Below are 18,859 nucleotides of genomic sequence, written 5' to 3'. Positions count from 1 at the left end.
CGGGCCTCCTGTCCCCCGGTGATGGCTCTAGGTGGGGGTCGGCCCTCGTTGCTTTTCTTTTCTCATCCCTAAGTGTCTGTTTCTTGCTTTACCTTCTCTGGCATGGGACTTGTTCTGATGACTTCTTCCTCATTCCTCAGTGCCTTGTTTTCTGTCCTCACAGCCTCATCTCCTAAGTCCTTTCCTCCTCCTGGCTCCTCCTCTCTATCCTGTCTGGGCCCTGAGTCGTCTTCTCCCAGAAGTCCTTGGCCAGCCTTGGCCTCAGGGCCCAGCAGCCGTAAGCGGGTTACCTTGCTGCCACCCTTCCTGAGTGACCAGGCACAGCAGGTGCAGGCGCTGGGGACCTTCTACCTCTTCTGCCAAGCCACAGGTGAGTTGAGGGCCCAAGTGTCCATGGCTGTCCCTTACTGCTCACCACTTAGCCTTACCTTGGCTTGGTTCCGCATCTGTACTTTCAGCCCTATTGATATTTGTAGATGGAAGTTTCTGTCCTGCCCCGTCCAGTAGCCGTTCAGTCCCCCAAAAAAACACACAGAGGCTTATATTAATTATAAACTGTTTGACCTATTAGCTCAGGCTTATTATTAACTCTCTCTTACAACTTAAATTAACCCGTAATTCTTATTTGTGCTTAGCCACGTGACTTGGTACCTTTTCTCAGTGCAGCTGTCGGAAGCCACCAGTTTGTGACAGGAGGACAGTGCAACTGTAGGAAGTCACCAACCTGAGCAGCAGGACAGTGGAACTGTGTTAACTCACATGGCCAGGCCTCTGTGTTGGCGGAGTTTTTCGTTAGGCTGCCAATCGGCTTCATCCTGCCAACCTGCCAGCCGCTGCCCAAGTAACCACACAGAGACTTAACTGATTTTAGCTAGCTCTTACTGCTTAAATTAACCCATTCTTTTCATCTGTGTGCTGCCTGGGGCTCATTTACCTCATCTCCATACTTCCCATCCTGTGTGCTCTGCTTCTCATGGCCTCTCTTTTCGACCCCCGAGACTCTGCCCCTCTTCTTCCCAACATTCTGCCCCCAAAATCCATCAGCCAATCAGCTTTTTATTAACAATGAGAACCGCATATCTTTTTTTAAAGGTTTATTTATTATATATACAGTGTTCTGTATATATAATACAGAATATATGCATGTGTGTCTGCAGGCCAGAAGAGGCCAGTTCTCATCATGGATGGTTGTGAGCCACCATGTGGTTGCTGGGAATTGAACTCAGGACCTCTGGAAGAGCAGCCTGTGGCCTTAACCTCCAAGCCATGTCTCCAGCTCTGAGAGCAGCATATCTTTACAGTATATAGAAGGATCATTGCACAGTACCGCTGAGGCTGGGCCTGCACGACCTCCATCTACTCCTGCCAGCAACACCGCTGCCCTCACCACTTCAGAGCTACCGTGAGAGGCTGGAGATGTGTTCTTCATACACTTCCTTCAGCCTTCTCATGGCCAGACTTAGGGAACACCAGGGACTAGGAACCATAGCTGGGGACTGTGGGGACCAGAAGAACTGGTACCTGAGTACTTCTGGCAGAGTGTACCTGAGAACTGAATTGGGAAGGAGCGTGCTCCTTTTCCAACCCCTCAGAATGGGCTGAGCACGTGCTGGGGAGATGGCTCAGTGGTTAAAGTACTCGCAGTGAAATCATAAGGACCAGGGTTCTCATCCCCAGAACCCACTTGTGATTCCAGCCTCGGAAAGTGGAGACGTGATCCCCAGAGCATCCTGCCTGGCAAGACTAGCCAGGTAGCTGTGCTCTGGGTTTGATTGAGAGACCTTGTCTGTGATTCAGGTGGAGAAGTGAGGATGATTCCTGATAACTCAGGCCTCCAGGTGCACATACGCACACGTGCACTCATACACATGCATACAGTGTGTGTGTGTGTGTGTGTCTTGAGCAGATACAGGAACAAATTCCCTCCCTTGCCCTCTTTCTCTTGTCCTTTCCACAAACTGGCCACCTCTGGGGCCTTTCTTTCCTGCCCTGTCCTCTGCTGAGGCCAGGCAGCTCACGGGAAGGCATTGTAAGCTTTGGTGCTGTGCTTGGCTGGTTATGGCCAGGTGTACTTTGGCGGTGTGAATGCACAGGGGCCTCTGCTGTCCCTGTGCAGGTGGCAGGCTTGGGCCTGGGTCTGCAGACAGCTCTGTCTGAAGCAGAGGCTCACGGAGCTTCGGACTGAACTTGCTGCAACTTTTCTACAAGAAGCAGTGTGTGTTTGGGTTCTGTCTCTGGTGTCTGCTGAGGAATCAAAGGCAGCTGTGCCAGGTGAGACTGCCATTGCCTCTCCCAGTGCAACCACAGCCTCATCCTATAGCCCAGGGCAGGGCAGGGCAGGGCAGGTCGGGAGCCGTGACCTGGGTTCTTCTCCTTCCTAAAGCAGCTGCTTGCCTGATGGTTGCTCTAAATGGCTTGGGGCTGGCTGATTAAAGACCTGGCAAGCCGTTTTTAGAACACGAGACTTAAAGAGAGGGTGGATAGGGAATCTTCAGGTCCTTGGCTTATGTCCTGGTGCTCACACTGGCTCTGCTGGTTACCCTGAGCTATCTTGGGGAGCCTCTCCCCTCCAGAGGGTTGATCGGGGTCAGATAGTTAGACTTGCACTCGGGGCTAGTCTCCTGCCCTTGCTCCCACCCAGGGCCTCCGTGTCATCTGGAATGGGTGAGTATGTCCCAGGGTCTGAGAGGCTTTGAGACACCCCTGCTGCGGTAAGTGAGGTGACCAGGGCAGGCTGCTGGGAAGGTCAGCCTGCGCACAGCCTAGAGCTCACTGGACCTGGCACTGCCTTCCTGGTGCCTTTAAAAAGTCTGAGTCCTATGTGAGCCAGCACAGCACTAAGGTTCCTGTGCAGACGCAGCCAGGTTCCTGAGGGACTGGAGCTACTGTATTGCCCCACATTGCACTGTGATTGCTTCCCAGATGTCTTGATGTAACTGCTAGGTTCATATTTATTCTGTCCTGCTGCCGGCTGCCATGGGGTTGGCACATGCACACCATCTACCACACCACACATATCCCATACACACACCACATATGCCATGCCACAACACACTCCCACACACCACACTCCACACACATCACAATACTGTGTCACATCATATATACCATATATAGAATACACACCACATATACCACACTACATAGACCACATCCCATCTACTACACCACACCACACATACACATAAACCACACCACACCACAAGTACCAAACCACACCACACACCACATATGCCATGCCACAACACACTCCACACTTCACATACACCACACTCCACACACATCACCAATACTGTGTCACATCATATGTACCATATATAGAATACACACCACATATACCACACTACATAGACCACATCCCATCTACTACACCATACACCACAAGTACCAAACCAACACCACACACCGCATATCCCACACCACATATGCCGTATATCCTACTTACACCATGCCATACATACAATACACATACTCCAAACTACATACCATGTTACACATACATGTACATAGTATTTACTCAGTCCGTAAACACCACATACATCACACAAATACCACATACACACAGACACACCACATAGCATATAGCAACATAAAACACCAACACCACAAATCACCCACAATGGAAAGCACCAGTCAATGTTGAAAGAGGGCCACTTGTTTGTTTCCTGGCCATCTGGTAGCCCAGACCCAAAATAATCACACAGAAATCACTGCTTGGCCCATTAGCTCTAGCTTCTTCTTATTGGCTAACTCATATATTAATTTAACCCATTTTTAGTAATTTATGTATCACCACATGGCTGTGGCTTACCAGACAAAGTTCCCAGCATCTGTCTCCATCGGGCTATATGGCTTCTTCTGACTCCACTTTCTTCCTCCTAGCATTCAGTTTAGTTTTTCCTGCCTAACTAAGGTCTGCCTTGCTATAGGCCTAAGCAGTTTCTTTATTCATTAAATGTAATCACAGCATACAGAGGGGAATCCCACATCAAGGCAACACTATGTGCACACCCCTACACAGCCACTAAAATAGACACTCACAAACAGTTTACCTACCATACACATGACAGCCACTATAGACACAAACAGCATACCACAGGGCACATACCTTTGCCCACCCTGGTAATCTAAGATACTAACTTTAGGTCTTTTACTAATGGCATAAGCAAATCTATTTACCAAGCAAGGCTCCAGGCCGAGCACCAGCATGTCTGGGGTCCCTTCAGCTGACCCTTTAGCTTCACTGGGAGCTTTGGTATGGGTTTTGGGCCTTCTAAGAGAGCTAAGGAATTGGGTGGTAGGGACTACCAAAGCTTCTTCCTCTCTGGGCCTCCTGTGGTCACTACCCAGCGCCAGATGGCACAGCACTGGTGGGGATGTACTGCCCACTTTTAATGCTCCTTCTTCCTCTCTTTAATTTCTGCACTCAAAAGGAATTGGATAGTTAAAGAACGAACAGAGAGTAAGTACCACTTCGTCATCTTTCATGTCTGACAGTTATGCAGGATTTAAGTTTTAGGTGCTTAAGTCTGTCCTCATGGGGTCTGTGGCCAGTACATCCTGCATGCTCTCATTTCACAAGAACTTGGTCTTTGAGGAGCCTTGCAGTCGGAGGTTCCTGTTCTTGGGGTTTGGTGGTTAGTTCCAACTCGGGCTACGGATTCTTTGCCTGCGGGTTTGGTCGTGAGAATACTATCTTCTGTGTTAGGGCAGAGCTGGTGGATGTGGGGAGGCTGGGCTTTAAACACACACACACACACACATACACACAGAGTTAGTGTCTCATGGTCATCCCTTGGCTATAACAAGAATTAGTTCAAGTTGGATTTTAGGTTGATGCTCATCTGCAGAGGAATGACTAATCCAACATGATTTCCTGGAAGGCATTGAGTGGCTACATAGAAGGGAGCCTTTGGCCCTGAGATCTGCAGGTGCACACCCAGGATTCTAGCAGCTGTGGATCCAGGTCCACAGAGCTGCACCTGTCCTGGACATATAGAGGCTGTATCATGCCACTGTTCCCTAAACAGACTGGTCCACAGCTATTTAAGTGGTGTTTGCATAGTAGTAGGCACCGTAAGAAATCTAGAGACAACTCAAAGTCTTCAGGATACGGTATGTGTAGGTCTTCTGCAAACATCTTTTGAAGTCCTCAGGGATCTGGAACTGATGCCCTGCAGGTACTAAGTTGATTTTTTTAAAAGTGAAATGACTATATAGGGACCTTGGTTTAAATCCAAGTCATGGCACCGTTTGTATGGTGCAAGAGGGATCTTTGTTGCAGGTCCCATGGTGGGTGACAATATACTCCATAGAGACAGAGTTTGGGTATAGAATTTATTGAGACAAAGGGAAGAGGGGACAGGAAGGAGAAAGAGAGGGAAGAGAGGGAGGGAGGGAGAGAGAGAGAGAGGCAGAGACCTTACCTCAGCTTCAGGGGACCACAGCTCGTCTGGAGCAGGGAAGCTGAAGGAAGTGTAGGCATTGTCAAGAATCAGGGTCCCCAACAAAAGGTGCCCTTGTTCGTGCCGGTGAGGTGCTTATCCCAATCCAGGCAGACCTGCGTCAGGAGATGACACAAAAGTGGCAGGGCCTGGCTGAAGGGTCCTGGCCTGACACAGCACATACCCAGCGACAGGAGCAGACAAAGTGCAACATCACTAGGCTGGTTTGAACTTTCAGGCCATCTTCAGCCCAGGGCAGGGCCAGCGAGTAAACCATGTATGAGTGCCTTCTCCTCCATGGTGGATGGAGTGGAGCCTGTTCCAGCACAGCCGGAACTTTGGTGCTCTAGGATGCAGTCAGGACCAAAGAGAGGTTACCTGCTGCCATCACAACTGTTTTGGCCCTGGGGCCAGAGCTCAGCCCCTGTTCATAATTCCCCAGACATGACAACCCCCAGTCACCCTATAATATAATTCGGGGTCTGAGGGAAGTCAAGCTTCTGCCTGCTTGGGGGTCTTCTGTTTGGGCTCACAGAGCCTCTCCCCCTCCCCGCTTTATTGGATGTCCCTGCTTTGCCCACTTTCCAGGACGCTGTCTGTCAGACAAGTTGAAGCTACCCACAGTGCCCCCTTGAATAGGCAAGTGTGGTGGAAATAGGTGACCTTTGTTAGATTTGATTTTTTTTTTTTCTTTTTGAGACAGGGTCTAACTATGTAACCAGGCTGCCCTTGAACTCACAGAAATTCTCCTACCTTTGCCTCCTGAGTGCTGGGATTAAATATGTGTGTCACCAGACATAACCTTAGACTTCATTTTTGTGTTTGAGATGGTCTTACCATATAGCCCTAGGTGTAAACCAGGCTGGCCTCAAACTCATGTTGGTTCTCCTTCTACAGCCAGCTCCCGTGCTGCAAGTGCAGGTGTGCGCCACCACACTCGCTAGTCTTTCCTGTCTTTTTCTTTCTTTTCTTTTCTTTTTCCCTAAGATTTATTTATTATGTATACAGTGTTCTGGCAGAAGAGGGCACTAAATCTCAGTACAGATGGTTGTGAGCCACTGTGTGGTTGCTGGAAATTGAACTCAAGACCTCCGGAAGAGCAACCAGTGCTCTTCACCTCTGAGCCATCTCTCTAGCCCCTTGGCTTATCTTTTCAATAGTTAGTCTAAAACCCAAAGGACCCGCCATGGTGAGGTGATGCACACGTGTAATCCTGATAGATACCTGGAGGGCGGAGACAGGTCTATAAGGAGTTCAAGGTCATGTGGAATTAGGGTTCAGATACCTGCAGAACAGGTACCACACATCCAGACACTGTCACCAGGTACTTCATTGGGGTGGGGTAGGGGTGTAGAACAACCAGAAGCGGGAAGGTGCAGGTCATGCAAGTGTGCCCTGAATAAAGGCACACCATGTCAGAATAAGAAGCCCACAGAAAGCCACAGAAGCCTAGGGGTAGGTGTGGAACTTTGTGGCTCAGCTCCTCCAGGACAGACTGGTAGAGAGCTGGAAGCTGCCCCAAGTCATTGCCAGTCCATTTGGGACTAAGATGGCCTTTTATTTGGGCAGTGATGGAGGGTCATCTGTCTATGTGGAGATGCAGAGAGAGGCTATGTGCCCACAGGTCCAGCAGACATCCGCTTCATCTGGGAGAAGAACAGACATGCCCTGGAGACGTGTGTACCTGTGCAGACTCACATGCTGCCTGACGGCAGGGCCCATGCGCTCAGCTGGCTTCGTGATGCTGTCCGAGAAACCACCGAATACAGCTGCTCTGTCCTCTCCTCAGCAGGGAACCAGACCTCAAAGGTTCAAATTACTGTGATGAGACATGGTAAGTTTCGGGCCACTCAGTCAGCAACACGTCTAGGGGCTCTGTCACTGTGTGGTCTGTCTAAAGACACTTGTGTAGCTTTAGTCTGAGGGCTAACCTACCTGCCTTCTGCTGGGGAAGAGGAAGATTTAGCTTTTCACTGCTTTATGGTGAACGGAGACACACAAGCACTATAAACACACCCACACACATGTACGTATATATGCCATATACATGTATGCCTGCACATACATGCATGTATACCAGACACAAATGCACATGCTACACGTGCAGAGCCACTTCCATAACACATATACTATACACTTCCTGCCTCCCACTTTCCCATAAGGGAAGTTGAGTTCATGTTACTAAGACAGTAGAGGCTGGGGAGATGAGGCTCTTGATAAAGTACCTGGAATGCAAACATCAGGACCCAAGTAAAAAACTGAGTGTAGGGCTTGTGAGGCTAAAAGGGTACAAGTGCTTGCCGGATGACCTAGTTTGATCCCTGGGACCCGTGTAGTGCAAACAGAGAAATGACTCCAAGTTGTTCTCTGACTTCCACACACAGGTGAACATGTGTATATGCTCCCCCTCTCTCAACAGAAGAATGTAACAGAAAATCTGGGTGTGATGGTAGGCACTTGTTACTCCATTGCTGGGGAGGCACAGGAAGGCAGATCCCTGGGGCTCAGTGGCCTATCATCCTAGCCAACTCAGTAAGCCCCAAGACCAGGGGAGCCTAGGGTCAATCTCTCTCTCTCTCTCTCTGGAGCCTAGGGTTGATCTATTTCTGTGTGTGTGTGTGTGTGTGTGTGTGTGTGTGTGTGTGTGTGTGTGTGACTCCACACTGTCTCAGTCTCACACACACAGAGCCCCTCTTTCCTGTGCCATTTCTCATGTGGTCTGCTGATTTCCATTTGCAGGCTACTTAGTTACCATAAACTCAACACCAGGCGCTCATTTGAGCATTAAACACACTGGCTTGTTTCGAACCTACAACCTTCCATCATCTGCTTCCCAGAAGAGCCAAGGTGTCACTACCACACCTGGTTTGGGATTGAATCACTTTGAAGCCAGTGTCTTCATGTTGGATCAAGGGTCTGATTTCCATGAGTTCCGTGTGTTCTACTGAGCTGTTTTATGCGTTGTCTTGTGGCACACCTCACAACAGATGTGGAGGTAAACACCTTCAAAGCCTGATTCCTGTGTGCTAGTTTAGCTGGGTACCCAGGCAGTCCAGACACACATCTTGGCATCTGAGGTCACTGTCTGGTGGTGCTGGGCATGTCACCTGATTCCTCCCCCCCCCCCTTTGAGACAATCTCACTGTGTATCTGTCAACGGAGACCTCTTTAATCTCTGGAAGCTTGTTTTCTCAAACAGTTACAATTTAAAATGGCTTGACCTTTTCACACTTTTCTAGGGCCCATTAGTTAGGGAGCCCTTGCCCCCCAGTTCTGGGGCATTTTCTTGACCATGTTTACTATTTTCCATCTACTGTTCAGAATTTTTCCAAGATGTGAGAACTGGACCTCTCCTCTAGGGAGCTACCTTGTTCTTTCCTGTCATCTTTTGACTTTCTACTTCCTCATACGCTGTCTCGGCTTCACCTTCTAAAGCCCAAGGGGCCTTTTAGAAATGAAGGCTTTGGCTTTGTTGCATTCTGCTGGTTCACAGCTGGCCATCTTCTGCCTTCCACAATGTGGACAGACTTCATTCTCCCCGGCTTTCTTCTCTCCATGTTGTCTTTTTCAAAGCATGTGTGTGGACCAAGTAGCATCTGCATGGCCTGGGGCTCACTAGGAAGCCAGGGTCAGAACTGCAGGGTGAGGAGTTCAAAAGCCCCCTGCAGGTGATGCTGAGCACGGGGCTGAGGAACAGGCTCTCCTCCCACTGAGCACAATACAATCTCCTCCTCTCCGCTCTTACAGAATGAGTCTTCTGTTTCAGCCGAAGTGGGGCTCAGCATTAAAACCCAGCAGCAGCCCAGACCTAGAACAAATATCAGGCACAGCAAGGCTTAGCTGGGTTGGAGATCTAGAGACTTAATCGGGGAAAGGGCAGGGCTTCCTCCTTCAGTGTTGAATGTCCCCTCAATCTGCTTGTTATGTACCCAACCCAGAGACCTTTTATGTGCTAGGGCAGAGGGAGGGTGGCCCCTGATTGGGCAGTCTTTTAAGCCATAGCATGCTACCTCTCCCTTATCCCGACGATGCAGCACTGATTGCCCCCTGGCTCTGCTGTGAAGCTGTCCTGGGACAGCAGCTGTCTCGCAACTGCCCACTTTCCGGGTCTCCTGCAGCTTCTGAAAGAAAAGATCCTCTGCTGTCCTTCAGTGGGGTCTAGAGAAAACTCCAACTCACTGTCCACATCTGAGCAATGGCCTGATGCCTGGTCATCAGGATGAACCAGAATCAGCAGAGGGGGGCCTGTGACTTTCAAATTCTCACGGGGAGTTAGGGCAGCACTAGCAAGCACCTACAGTCACCAGAGAGGCACCAGGCAGTGGGAAGCCAATTTACAAGGATGAAGAAATAACCGATGCTGAGACAGAAGCCCACAAAGGCAAATGATTTGCCCAAGGTGAGCAGCTAATGAAGATGCAGGATGGCAATGCCATACCCAAGCTACTAACTACACACATGCACATGCGCGCGCACACACACATACACTTTTAGCATTAAGGATCATAGGATACAATCATGCTAGGACAGGTCAGTATTAATCTGTGCCACCCAGTGTTTCCAGGTCCCACAAAGCTGCAGCAGAATGAAGTGATTCTAATAGTTGGAGGGGCCGCACTGCTCACTACGCTGTCAGAATCCGTCTGCAGGGCCCCAAGCATGGCTGGGAAGAACTAGCTCCCTCTCCCCCATTATGGCCAGCAGTCTGAAGCTTCAAGTTAGGGCTCCCATGGTATTCTGAAGGACCACTGGGCATTTGTAGTTGTTCTTCATGTTGGATGGGCTCATGTCCATGAAATTCCTTCTGACATTGGTGCCTTTTTACATGCTGTTGGCTTTGTTTTCAGAATCCAGAAAGCACACTTAGGGGGCCATGGAGAGAGAGGCAAGGGAAATCTCCCCAAAGCCCTGAACCCACAGTCATGCTGGCTTCCCAAGATTCTACCAACTTTGGGGAGAACTAAGCTAGATTCTGAGCAGGGGCACCTGTTCTTACTGAAGGGGTCTACAGGCTCACCTGCAATGTGGGGCCTCTGGCACCCAGGAAATGACAATGGGATGTAGAGGCCAGGTCCACTGGAGCCTTGGAGAGCACCTGTGGCTGGGAAGAGGGGGTAAGTGGAGACACCGACTGTGAGGTGGACACACTTGGAATCGCAGAACTAGAAAGGCCGAAGCAGGAGGATTTCAAGTTTAGATCCAGCCTGGGATACCGGGTGAATTCAAGGCAACTAGGTCAAAAAAGCAAAGCTGTCTGAAAAACCAAGCAACCAGTAATGAAATGCAAAACCCACTGGCTCCCCAGATCTCTACTGTGACCCCCTCAGGCCAGTGAGGGGATTCTCCATTGGGACAGATCACTAGAACAGATCAGAACTTCAGCCTAGGGTGTGGTCCTGTCGGACAGTACACATCTATAGCACTCCAGAGGTCTCCAAAGCTGTGACCTTGACTCTGCTTGTCTTGCAGAGGCATTCCAGCAAGAAAAGTGGAGCCAGGAGCTTGCTGCATGGCGAGCTGTCGCTGGGGAGCACGATCGGCTGATGCAGGGCTGGAGGAAGGCATGGGTACGTACCTGGCCACCAGGGAGACTTTGCAAGGGATCCCTATTTTGCCAATGGCTCCTGTGGCTTCCTCTCAGTTCTTAGAGAAGTTCTGCTTCTCGATTACTCTGGGGAAACTCTGGGCTGTCATTGAGGCTAACAGAAGCAAGATGGTAGAGGAGACCAAAATAGGATTTGTAGGTCATGCACAAGTCAGCAGCTATCCACTGTCCAGGGCTAGCCTAGCTTCTGGGCAGGTCTCTTGGAGCACACTGCTTTCACGAGAGCAGAATAGCTGCTGCTGCTGCATGACATGGAGAGGGTGCCCTGGCGCAGCCCTGGTGGGGTTGTTACTACCCACGAGCCTGCAGAAGAGAGGGCATCCACAGGAAGGATGCCCTCAGATAGGCTCAAGTTCCTGTGCTGCGCTCTGGCCAGGACTTCCTTTGGGATGAGCTACCACACAAATGGGGAGCTCTGTCCTCAAGAGGCCTGGGTGTGTTGTCAGGTCCTCTCTCATCAGAGCCTATGCAGGTCTCCCCTCCACGGTCCTCTGGGACACTAGGAGATGCTGCTCTACTGATGTCATGGTGCCACAGGACAACAGTCCCTTTCTGAAGGCAGGATGCTTGGCTCACCTGTCTGGAGCAGGAGCAGGAACTTGAGCACACAGGCCTCTGAGCCCTTGGGGAAACCACCTGAGTACTTATCCTTAAACTCTGGGTGTGTGGGGCTCTGCCCCAGGACAAGAAGGATCTATTCTATTAGGCCACAACATTTTTTATTTATTTTATTTTTTTTTAGGAGAGCTGCAGCAAGGACAACTTCTAGCTACCTGAGGCAGCCCTCAACAGAACCCAACTGACCTTGTTGACATCAGCTGCAGACACACCTGATGAAGGCACCAGCACCTACCGCACCAAGCTGTTTTGGTCTTGGTTGGCTCCACACACACTCACTGGCCACTGCCTGAGTGGCCCCTCCTAGAGGCTGGGAATTTCTAGGTCAGAACTCCCGTGGGCATGAGACAGACCAGGACTCTTTTACATTAGCTGTTTACATAACAGAAGGGTCAGCTGCCGGAAGAAACAGGTAGCTGACCTGTTTGAAGCTCCACATCCAAGCAGCTGATGGAGCAGCGTGTGACAGCTAACCTGATGGAGGCCACCCCTGCATTATCCCTAGGACTTCACTGCACACTCATGCCCCTCCCCCAGGGTCAGCACAGCTAATCTCCGCTCCGGTTTTGTGGCTCTAAGTCCAATCTGTTGATGTGGCCACCTAGTAAACAGGTCATTGATTTTGTTCCAGGATCCGCCCTGGGACAGGAGAGGTGAGACTTCATGTGAGAATATTTTGCCTTAAACCTTGAGTGAGGATGAGGAAGTTGCTCTTTGCTAATCTCAGAACACAAGGCTGTTTTCCAAAGCACAGTGGTTCCCACCCACGTTTACCCTGTCAGCGCTCCGCTTCTGAGGTAGAAAAGCCAAACAGGTCAATTATGCAAACCTTCTGGTGCCGTATTAAACTGTTTTGCCAGTGCTGAGTAAGTGTGTCTTGTAGGTGCTTCCAAGTCTCCATATTACAGTCTTTGAAGCTTGTGGGTGTGTGGGACCTGGGTAGGCGTGGCCCAAGAGATGCTCAGCCTTTAATCTTGGTAGACCTGTCTCTTCTTGTCAATTATAAAACCTAAAACTCTCTTCCAAACAAAGCCATGCCTCTCTATGATCCCTGGAGACTCTGGCTTGCTCAGCCCGCTCAATGTCCCTTCTTTCTGGGACAAATGAGTCAGGTAACCATCCAGGTGTGAGGTTAGCTGGTCCCTCCGCAGCCCAGTGTGAAAAGGGACCCTGAGGTAGAGACACTCGAGGTCATGTGTACCCTCCTCTAGGTGTACTGCCTGCCACCTACTCACCTATCTGACCGGTGCACAGTAACCACACCTGCAGCAGCCCCCTCATACCTTTGCAAAAGAATTTTTTATAAACTATTTTCACTGGTTCTATTTGAGGTGTGGCTTCAGCCATGAGAAACTGCCCAGTCCCTCTCCTTATTGTTGCTTCCTGCATCTTCCCTGAAGTCTGAACTGGTCTATGCCCCAAAGCAGCCACACACTTGAGGATGCAGAGAGCATGATTATTAAGGCTCCTTGCTCAGCTGGGTGGGGTGGGGCAGGCCTTTAATTCAGCACTTTGGGAGGCAGAGGCAGGCGGATCTTTCTTCTAGGCTAGCCTGGTTTATCTACAGAGCAGCCAGGGCTATACAGAAAAACCCTGCCTCAAAAAACCACACCTTTAATCCCAGCACTCAGGAGGCAGAGGCAGGCAGATCTCTGAGAGTTCAACGCCAGCCTGGTCTACAAGAGCTAGCTCCAGGACAAGCTCCAAAGCTACAGAGAAACCCTGACTCGAAAAAACAACAACAACAACAACAAAATCCTTGTTTGGTGCACCAAGAGTGGGCGCCACACTCTTGGTGTTGGTGCCTGTGACCCTCGTTCCCCGCACACCCTGGCACAGGGGAGGCCAGGGGAGACTAGCTGACTTCATCTAAAGCACTGGTTTCAGCAGGAGCCCCTACTGCTAGCAGAGTGATGACAGAGCCACGGCACCACAGCAGGGACCTGGTGAAGGACATCTAGAAACAGAACGAGGAGTCAGAAACCTACTCACGGGCGCCTGCATGGGCCAGGAGCCTAGACTAGCAGACACCATGGACAAGGCAACCTTAGGGCAGAAGGCCCTCAATCAGGAGACATTGCAGATCAATTTTTTCTCTTATCAAATTTCAGAATTCTACTGCTGAGTGTAGCTGACATGGTACTTTAAAAAATCTTCATAAACTAATTTCATAGCTTTCCCCCTCAAATAATCTGTTTCCAGACTTCCTCCAATCCACTTGCTACCCTCTGACAGGGATGGGAGAAGACAGAGTACCCCGTCCTGCTGACATGGACACCAAACTCATTACAGTGACAACACGGGACCAAACCGACCACAAGCTCCAGACAGCAGGTGGTGCTTGCCGCACAAGCTCCTCAGGCCACACGGCCAGCCCTGCATTAAGCGTGCCATCTCTGACTCTTCACTTCTCAGAGACAATGTCGAGCACAACCCAATTCAGCTAACAGAATTCCCAAAGCCAGGCCATGTTTACTTGGCAGGCAGAGAGTAAAACTTTTTCCTGACACAGGGTAGACTTAGCAAAAGAGATGCAAGCGCAGGTCGAGGATTCAGAGGTCCCTGGTTCTGTGGCTGTGCATGGTGGCCGTATTAGCAGTGTGAAAGAGGAACAAGTCAGTAAGGAATCCCAGTGGGAATAACCAGTAAGACTGACACCACCAGAGTCTGAGATGAAATTAAATAATCACTCTTTATTCAAAATAAATAGCCCTCTCACTTGCAGAGAAAATATGCAAGCAAGCTCCGTCCTTTAAGACAGAAACCACATTCATCGTACGGTCATTAAAAAGATCTGTAGAATCCACACTGAAATCTACAAATTTGATATATACTGCTTCTTTGGAAAATAAAAACTAAAAGGATTAATTTATGTCAAAAAATCATGTTAGAAACTAATTTTCTTCTGAGGCTCATTTTAGCAAATCCTTGGCAGCACAAAGTGGCAGGGCTCCAACCCCTGAGAAGGGGCCCTCCATAGTCCCCACAGGAGCACAGCCCCTGTTCCGCCTCCCCGTCACTGGTTCAGTGGCTCTGTAATGGAGTGTTTCCTAGGCAGCCACAGTACCCAGGACCACGGTCTCCAGCATTTTCCAGGTCCAGTGTGCAGAGGGAACCAAAGCTGAATCACCGGCTCTTAGGCAAGGCTCTCACGAGTATATCTGTGTAAGAGCTACACCAGCTGCTTCCTTTGCCCTTAGGCCAGTGAATTTCCAACTCTACAGTCACATAAACTACATCGGGTCAGTAAAGAATCGAGAAGGAAGTCTTTCTCCTGCCTCCCCCATCCTTACCCAATACACAGACACACAGGCAAGAACTCTTCTTATAAATTCAAGTTCATCATCTGAGAGGTTGAGGCCTCCAGGGAGTCTTCCAGCTCCAGGGCACGCTGACTGTATGCTTCCAGATGCTTTCTCCAAATCTCAACTGCAACAGGAAAACAGCCCAAGTGACAGACACTGACAGGTCACAAAACTCCACAGAGGCATGATGAGATGCTGCTAGCTGTGCAGGTCAGCTCTACTCACTCTTCCACACTTGCTAGGCTGGAGCTCCCTTAGTGAGCAGCATCAATCACAGCCCCCAAAAGCATCCATCAACAGTGACCCTGGCAACTTGCCCTCCCAAGTTGGTCTTAGGTATAACTGCCCTTAAGCCACCTCTGTTTAGGTGGTATTTAGCTCAAATGTTAAGATCATCAAATATAAGACCTTGTAGCTTCTGACATCTGAGGACTAAGATCTCAGAAGCAATGGGCAAGAGATGGATTCAGGACTGCCTGGACCTACCACAGTCCACTGTGGCAGCTAGTCTTAAGGATTCGGTGCCAAGCTGTTCTCAAACCTCCTGAGGTTCTAACTAACACTGAACGCAGAGATCCCCTCCCCACAGCACTTACTATAGTGTGGTTCTTTTCCAGTGGAGGCGAGGGCGCCTTCATCAGTGGACTGGATGGGGTCCTGTATGGGTGGGTTTGGAGGAGTCTGAGGCCCAGGCTGTCCTGCCAGTTCCTGCCGCACCGTCTCCAACATGGTCTTGTATGCTTGCCGGGCAGCCATGGTCAGCTCAACCATCTTGTGGAACTGGTCCTGAGCACAAGAGAGCACATTGCAGGACAGCAAGGTAGGGGTAACAAGGGTTGTGGAGTCTCTGCCATGGAGTGCTGCCAGGAGATGAGGAGACTAGCCAAATTTTTTGTTTTGTTTTGTTTTTGTTTTTGAGACAGGGTTTCTCTGTGTAGTTTTGGTGCCTGTCCTGGAACTCACTTTGTAGACCAGGCTGGCCTCGAACTCACAGAAATCCACCTGCCTCTGCCTCCTGAGTGCTGGGAGTAAAGGCATGCACCACCACTGGCCAAATTTTTAGGCACATGGTACCTCTCGGTTGGTAATAAACCTAGAGTTAAATTCAGGACCTTCACTTGGTGCTATTATGGAGACAAAGGCTACTGCTTTCTGAGAAGATTCTGTTTTGGGATAAATTCTCTGTAGGGTCAACACAACAGAGGCTACGGTCTGCCTGTTGATAGGCTTACATTATAGGTCACGACCCCAAATTCTTCCCATGGACAAGGAGCCAGAAGGCTGGGGCTCAACTCACCTGGGCCCCATCGTAGCTGAAGATCCCCACGATGCTGACAGGAACTGCTTTGTTCAGACTACGTCCTAGAGCCTTGCGGTTAAGGGCAAACACAAAGGGGATGTTTTGCTCACAGGCGCAATCGATGATAGTGTGCAGCGTGTCGTCCAGGCCACCTGGTCAAATAAGCACAGGTCCACAGGACATGGGGTTGACGCTGACTCTGTAGATAACGAGGTACCCCACCTATTATCACAATAAGGTAGGCCGCCAGCCCATGCCAACGCCACCCGGAGAGAGCGAGTCCCAACTACAAGGAAGAATCAGTTCTCAGACAGACACCTCCAAAATGTAAGCCGCACCATTCCCATCGTGCTCAGGGAAACTAAGAATCAGCTAACAGTACTCTGACAGGTCACTGACCAACTGCCCCACACGTCCCACTCGCAGGCTGAAAACCAGAGGCGCAGAGGGGCTGGGGGCCTAGCACACTGTGTAGGCCCAGGTGTCTGGTGTGCATGGGCTCCTGGCTCCTTACTACCTTGGGCCTGCTTCTGATGAGGTACCATCAAGGCCAACACGGAGATGAAGGAGCACTTTACACAGGTGACATACCTTGTCACTGGGCGCCCAACAGCACCGAGGATCACCCCAACAGAAGGGAGATCTGTCAGGGTGCTGGTGGCACACGCCGCTATGTTCCAACATTTCACAAGAAGAAATGAAGAAATGACCTATTTACCTCAGAAATAGAAGACCACAGGGGTAGACTCACAAAGCCCAAGAACAATTTTCAGAACATACTAACAGTGGAACACCTTGACCCCTGCCCTTCCCATGTGTATCTAAAGTGGCTGTCAACCCCACTTGAACCCAACCTCTGTTCCTGGTACCTGATGATCTGAAGAGACCAAATGCTCACTCTACATTAGCCCTGAATTTTAAAAAATCATGGGCTTCCTACAACTGGGATATGAGAAATTTTGAAAATAGTATGGGGAAGGGATGCGGGAGACATGCTGCATGTCCTGCATTCTGCAACTCTACCCTGACAGCTGCAAGTGTGGTCCTGGGCCCGCAGGCTCCCCACATGCCTGTTCTCACACTGCCATTGCTCTCCAGCCTTTACCGCAGGAAACTAGAGAAGCACAGAGACACCCGGCTCTCACGATAGCCCTCTGCGAAGGCAGGGCCAGGCATGCAGGACCTCCATGCTAGACCTCTGACAGCAGCGTAAGAAAGGGCCGAGAGGGAGAGCAGGAGGCAGAAAGAGCTTTCCAGGGGTGTATGATTAGCCGTCTACTGGGAAGCGGAGGTGTTAGGAAGCTAAAAACACACCAGGTAGTGGTACCCAAAACACTTACTTGGAGCTGTGGAAGGAAATACTCCAAGATTTGCCTAAGGGTCAACTGAGGTTGCTAGGGCAGGAAGCCCAGGCTTGCCTTTTCCATTAGCAGGCTTTGTGGGACCACTTCAGTTTACTGTGTATAGATGTACACTGCAGACAAGAGCAGAAAACAGTCCGCTCCTTCTCTCCCATGATCTAGCGCTACCAGACACACTGCCAGCCAGACAAGTCACAAAGCCCTGCCATGTTCTGGCTGGTGGTAATGGTGGGGGCAGTGCTGAGTCAGCACAGAGGGGAGCTGCTGGGGTGCACATGTAGGTGTCTAGCTGTTGCTGTTCCAAGGCCTGGGGTGTAAAATGGTGACCTGAGACCATGGCTCAGGACTTGGCACCAGATCTGCACCTGTTACTTCAGTGTGACTCTGGCTGAGTTAAAGGTTACAAGAGAAAGGAATGGGACGGGGAGACAGTTCATGTGTTCTAAGACGTTCCCTCCACTTCCTATGAGTGAGCAGCGATGCTAAATACAGACAGAACAAACGCAAGCAGGACCAAAGCCCCTCCAAGGTCTCCAGCAACCCCACTGAGCTCTGGAGCAGCAGCTGGCATGGCAGAGGCACACTCTACCCTGCTGGCTGGTCTCAGAGGAAGGCCCGTGGCCAGGGAGGGCTAGAACCAGTGCTGGACAGGGGCTCAGTTCACAGTACCCTGGGACTGACTGCAAGTAAGCTGCCAGTGTGCCCACCGACTATGTGGGACTGTGAGCCCAGAACACTGGGCACTGGCACAGGAGCCTGTGGGGTGCTGTCACCTTTGGACTGTGTCTTCTCACAGTTGGGAGAGATGATGATGCACTTCAGCTTCCTGAGCTTCAAGTGCTTCAGGACTTCCCTCAGCCCCAACACGAGCCGGCGTTTGGTCTTGGCCTTGACAGGATCCTTCTGGTACATCCGGTCTTGGAAGCGCACCAGTTCCTTGAGCAGCCCCGTGACACAAGCATCTACTTCTTTACTAAGCATCTGGCTGCAGTAGCTGAAAGGAGCCGAGGCACAGGAGATGCAGACAGCATCAGACAGAAGCCATGGAGACAGCAGTACTCACCAGGAACATGCAACTCCTGATAAGCCTGCAACACAAAGGCCGGATGCAGCCCTCTACTACAGGGAGAGATGCTAGGGAGGTCCAGCCCTGCACGCCTTATGCAGGCCCTACCTGGCTTCTCTTCTGTGTCACCCTGCTCTGAACACTCATCTAGAGAGATGAG

The 18,859-nt window shown here is 50.4% G+C and overlaps 2 protein-coding genes and 1 long non-coding RNA gene across 8 annotated transcripts in view; 1 reads left to right on the top strand and 2 right to left on the bottom strand.

Annotated features, from left to right (window-relative positions):
- The first annotated feature begins 101 nt into the window (after window positions 1–101).
- Window positions 102–14,905, top strand: LOC126502572 (uncharacterized). Its single transcript, XM_050143708.1, has 4 exons — window positions 102–370; window positions 7,069–7,278; window positions 10,914–11,011; window positions 11,792–14,905. Exons 1-4 carry the CDS (start codon window positions 103–105, stop codon window positions 11,816–11,818), a joined length of 603 nt encoding a protein of 200 aa, XP_049999665.1. The 5' UTR covers window position 102; the 3' UTR covers window positions 11,819–14,905.
- Window positions 8,592–11,010, bottom strand: LOC126502574 (uncharacterized). Its single transcript, XR_007591976.1, has 2 exons — window positions 10,462–11,010; window positions 8,592–9,565 (listed from the first exon to the last, which is right to left on the bottom strand). It is a non-coding gene; the product is annotated as an uncharacterized lncRNA (long non-coding RNA).
- The window catches only part of Secisbp2 (SECIS binding protein 2), a 25,187-nt gene continuing 20,668 nt past the window's right edge, over window positions 14,341–18,859 (bottom strand). For 5 of the 6 annotated variants that reach the window (XM_050143703.1, XM_050143704.1, XM_050143706.1 and 2 more), the window contains 4 exons: window positions 18,407–18,627; window positions 16,270–16,424; window positions 15,569–15,758; window positions 14,341–15,096 (listed from right to left, as the gene is read on the bottom strand). In XM_050143703.1, the coding sequence (XP_049999660.1) occupies window positions 14,993–15,096; window positions 15,569–15,758; window positions 16,270–16,424; window positions 18,407–18,627 (670 nt within the window). In that variant the 3' untranslated portion in view covers window positions 14,341–14,992. Of the gene's footprint in view, window positions 15,097–15,568; window positions 15,759–16,269; window positions 16,425–17,612; window positions 17,747–18,406; window positions 18,628–18,859 lie in introns of those variants that run through there. The other variant, XR_007591975.1, reaches the window with a different exon arrangement.

The sequence above is a fragment of the Alexandromys fortis genome, unplaced genomic scaffold (assembly GCF_014885135.2).
Source record: "Alexandromys fortis isolate MF-2015 unplaced genomic scaffold, M_Fortis_MF-2015_v1.1 scaffold_1, whole genome shotgun sequence".
NCBI classification, from domain to species: domain Eukaryota; kingdom Metazoa; phylum Chordata; class Mammalia; order Rodentia; family Cricetidae; genus Alexandromys; species Alexandromys fortis.
This window is presented reverse-complemented; position numbering and strand designations above follow the sequence as displayed.

Coding starts and splice junctions, on each gene's coding strand:
- LOC126502572 (XM_050143708.1), top strand. CDS start 103: ATGGGACTTGTTCTGATGACTTCTTCCTCATTCCTCAGTGCCTTGTTT. Junction 371..7,068: donor CCTCTTCTGCCAAGCCACAG/GTGAGTTGAGGG, acceptor ATGTGCCCACAG/GTCCAGCAGACATCCGCTTC. Junction 11,012..11,791: donor AGGGCTGGAGGAAGGCATGG/GTACGTACCTGG, acceptor ATTTTTTTTTAG/GAGAGCTGCAGCAAGGACAA.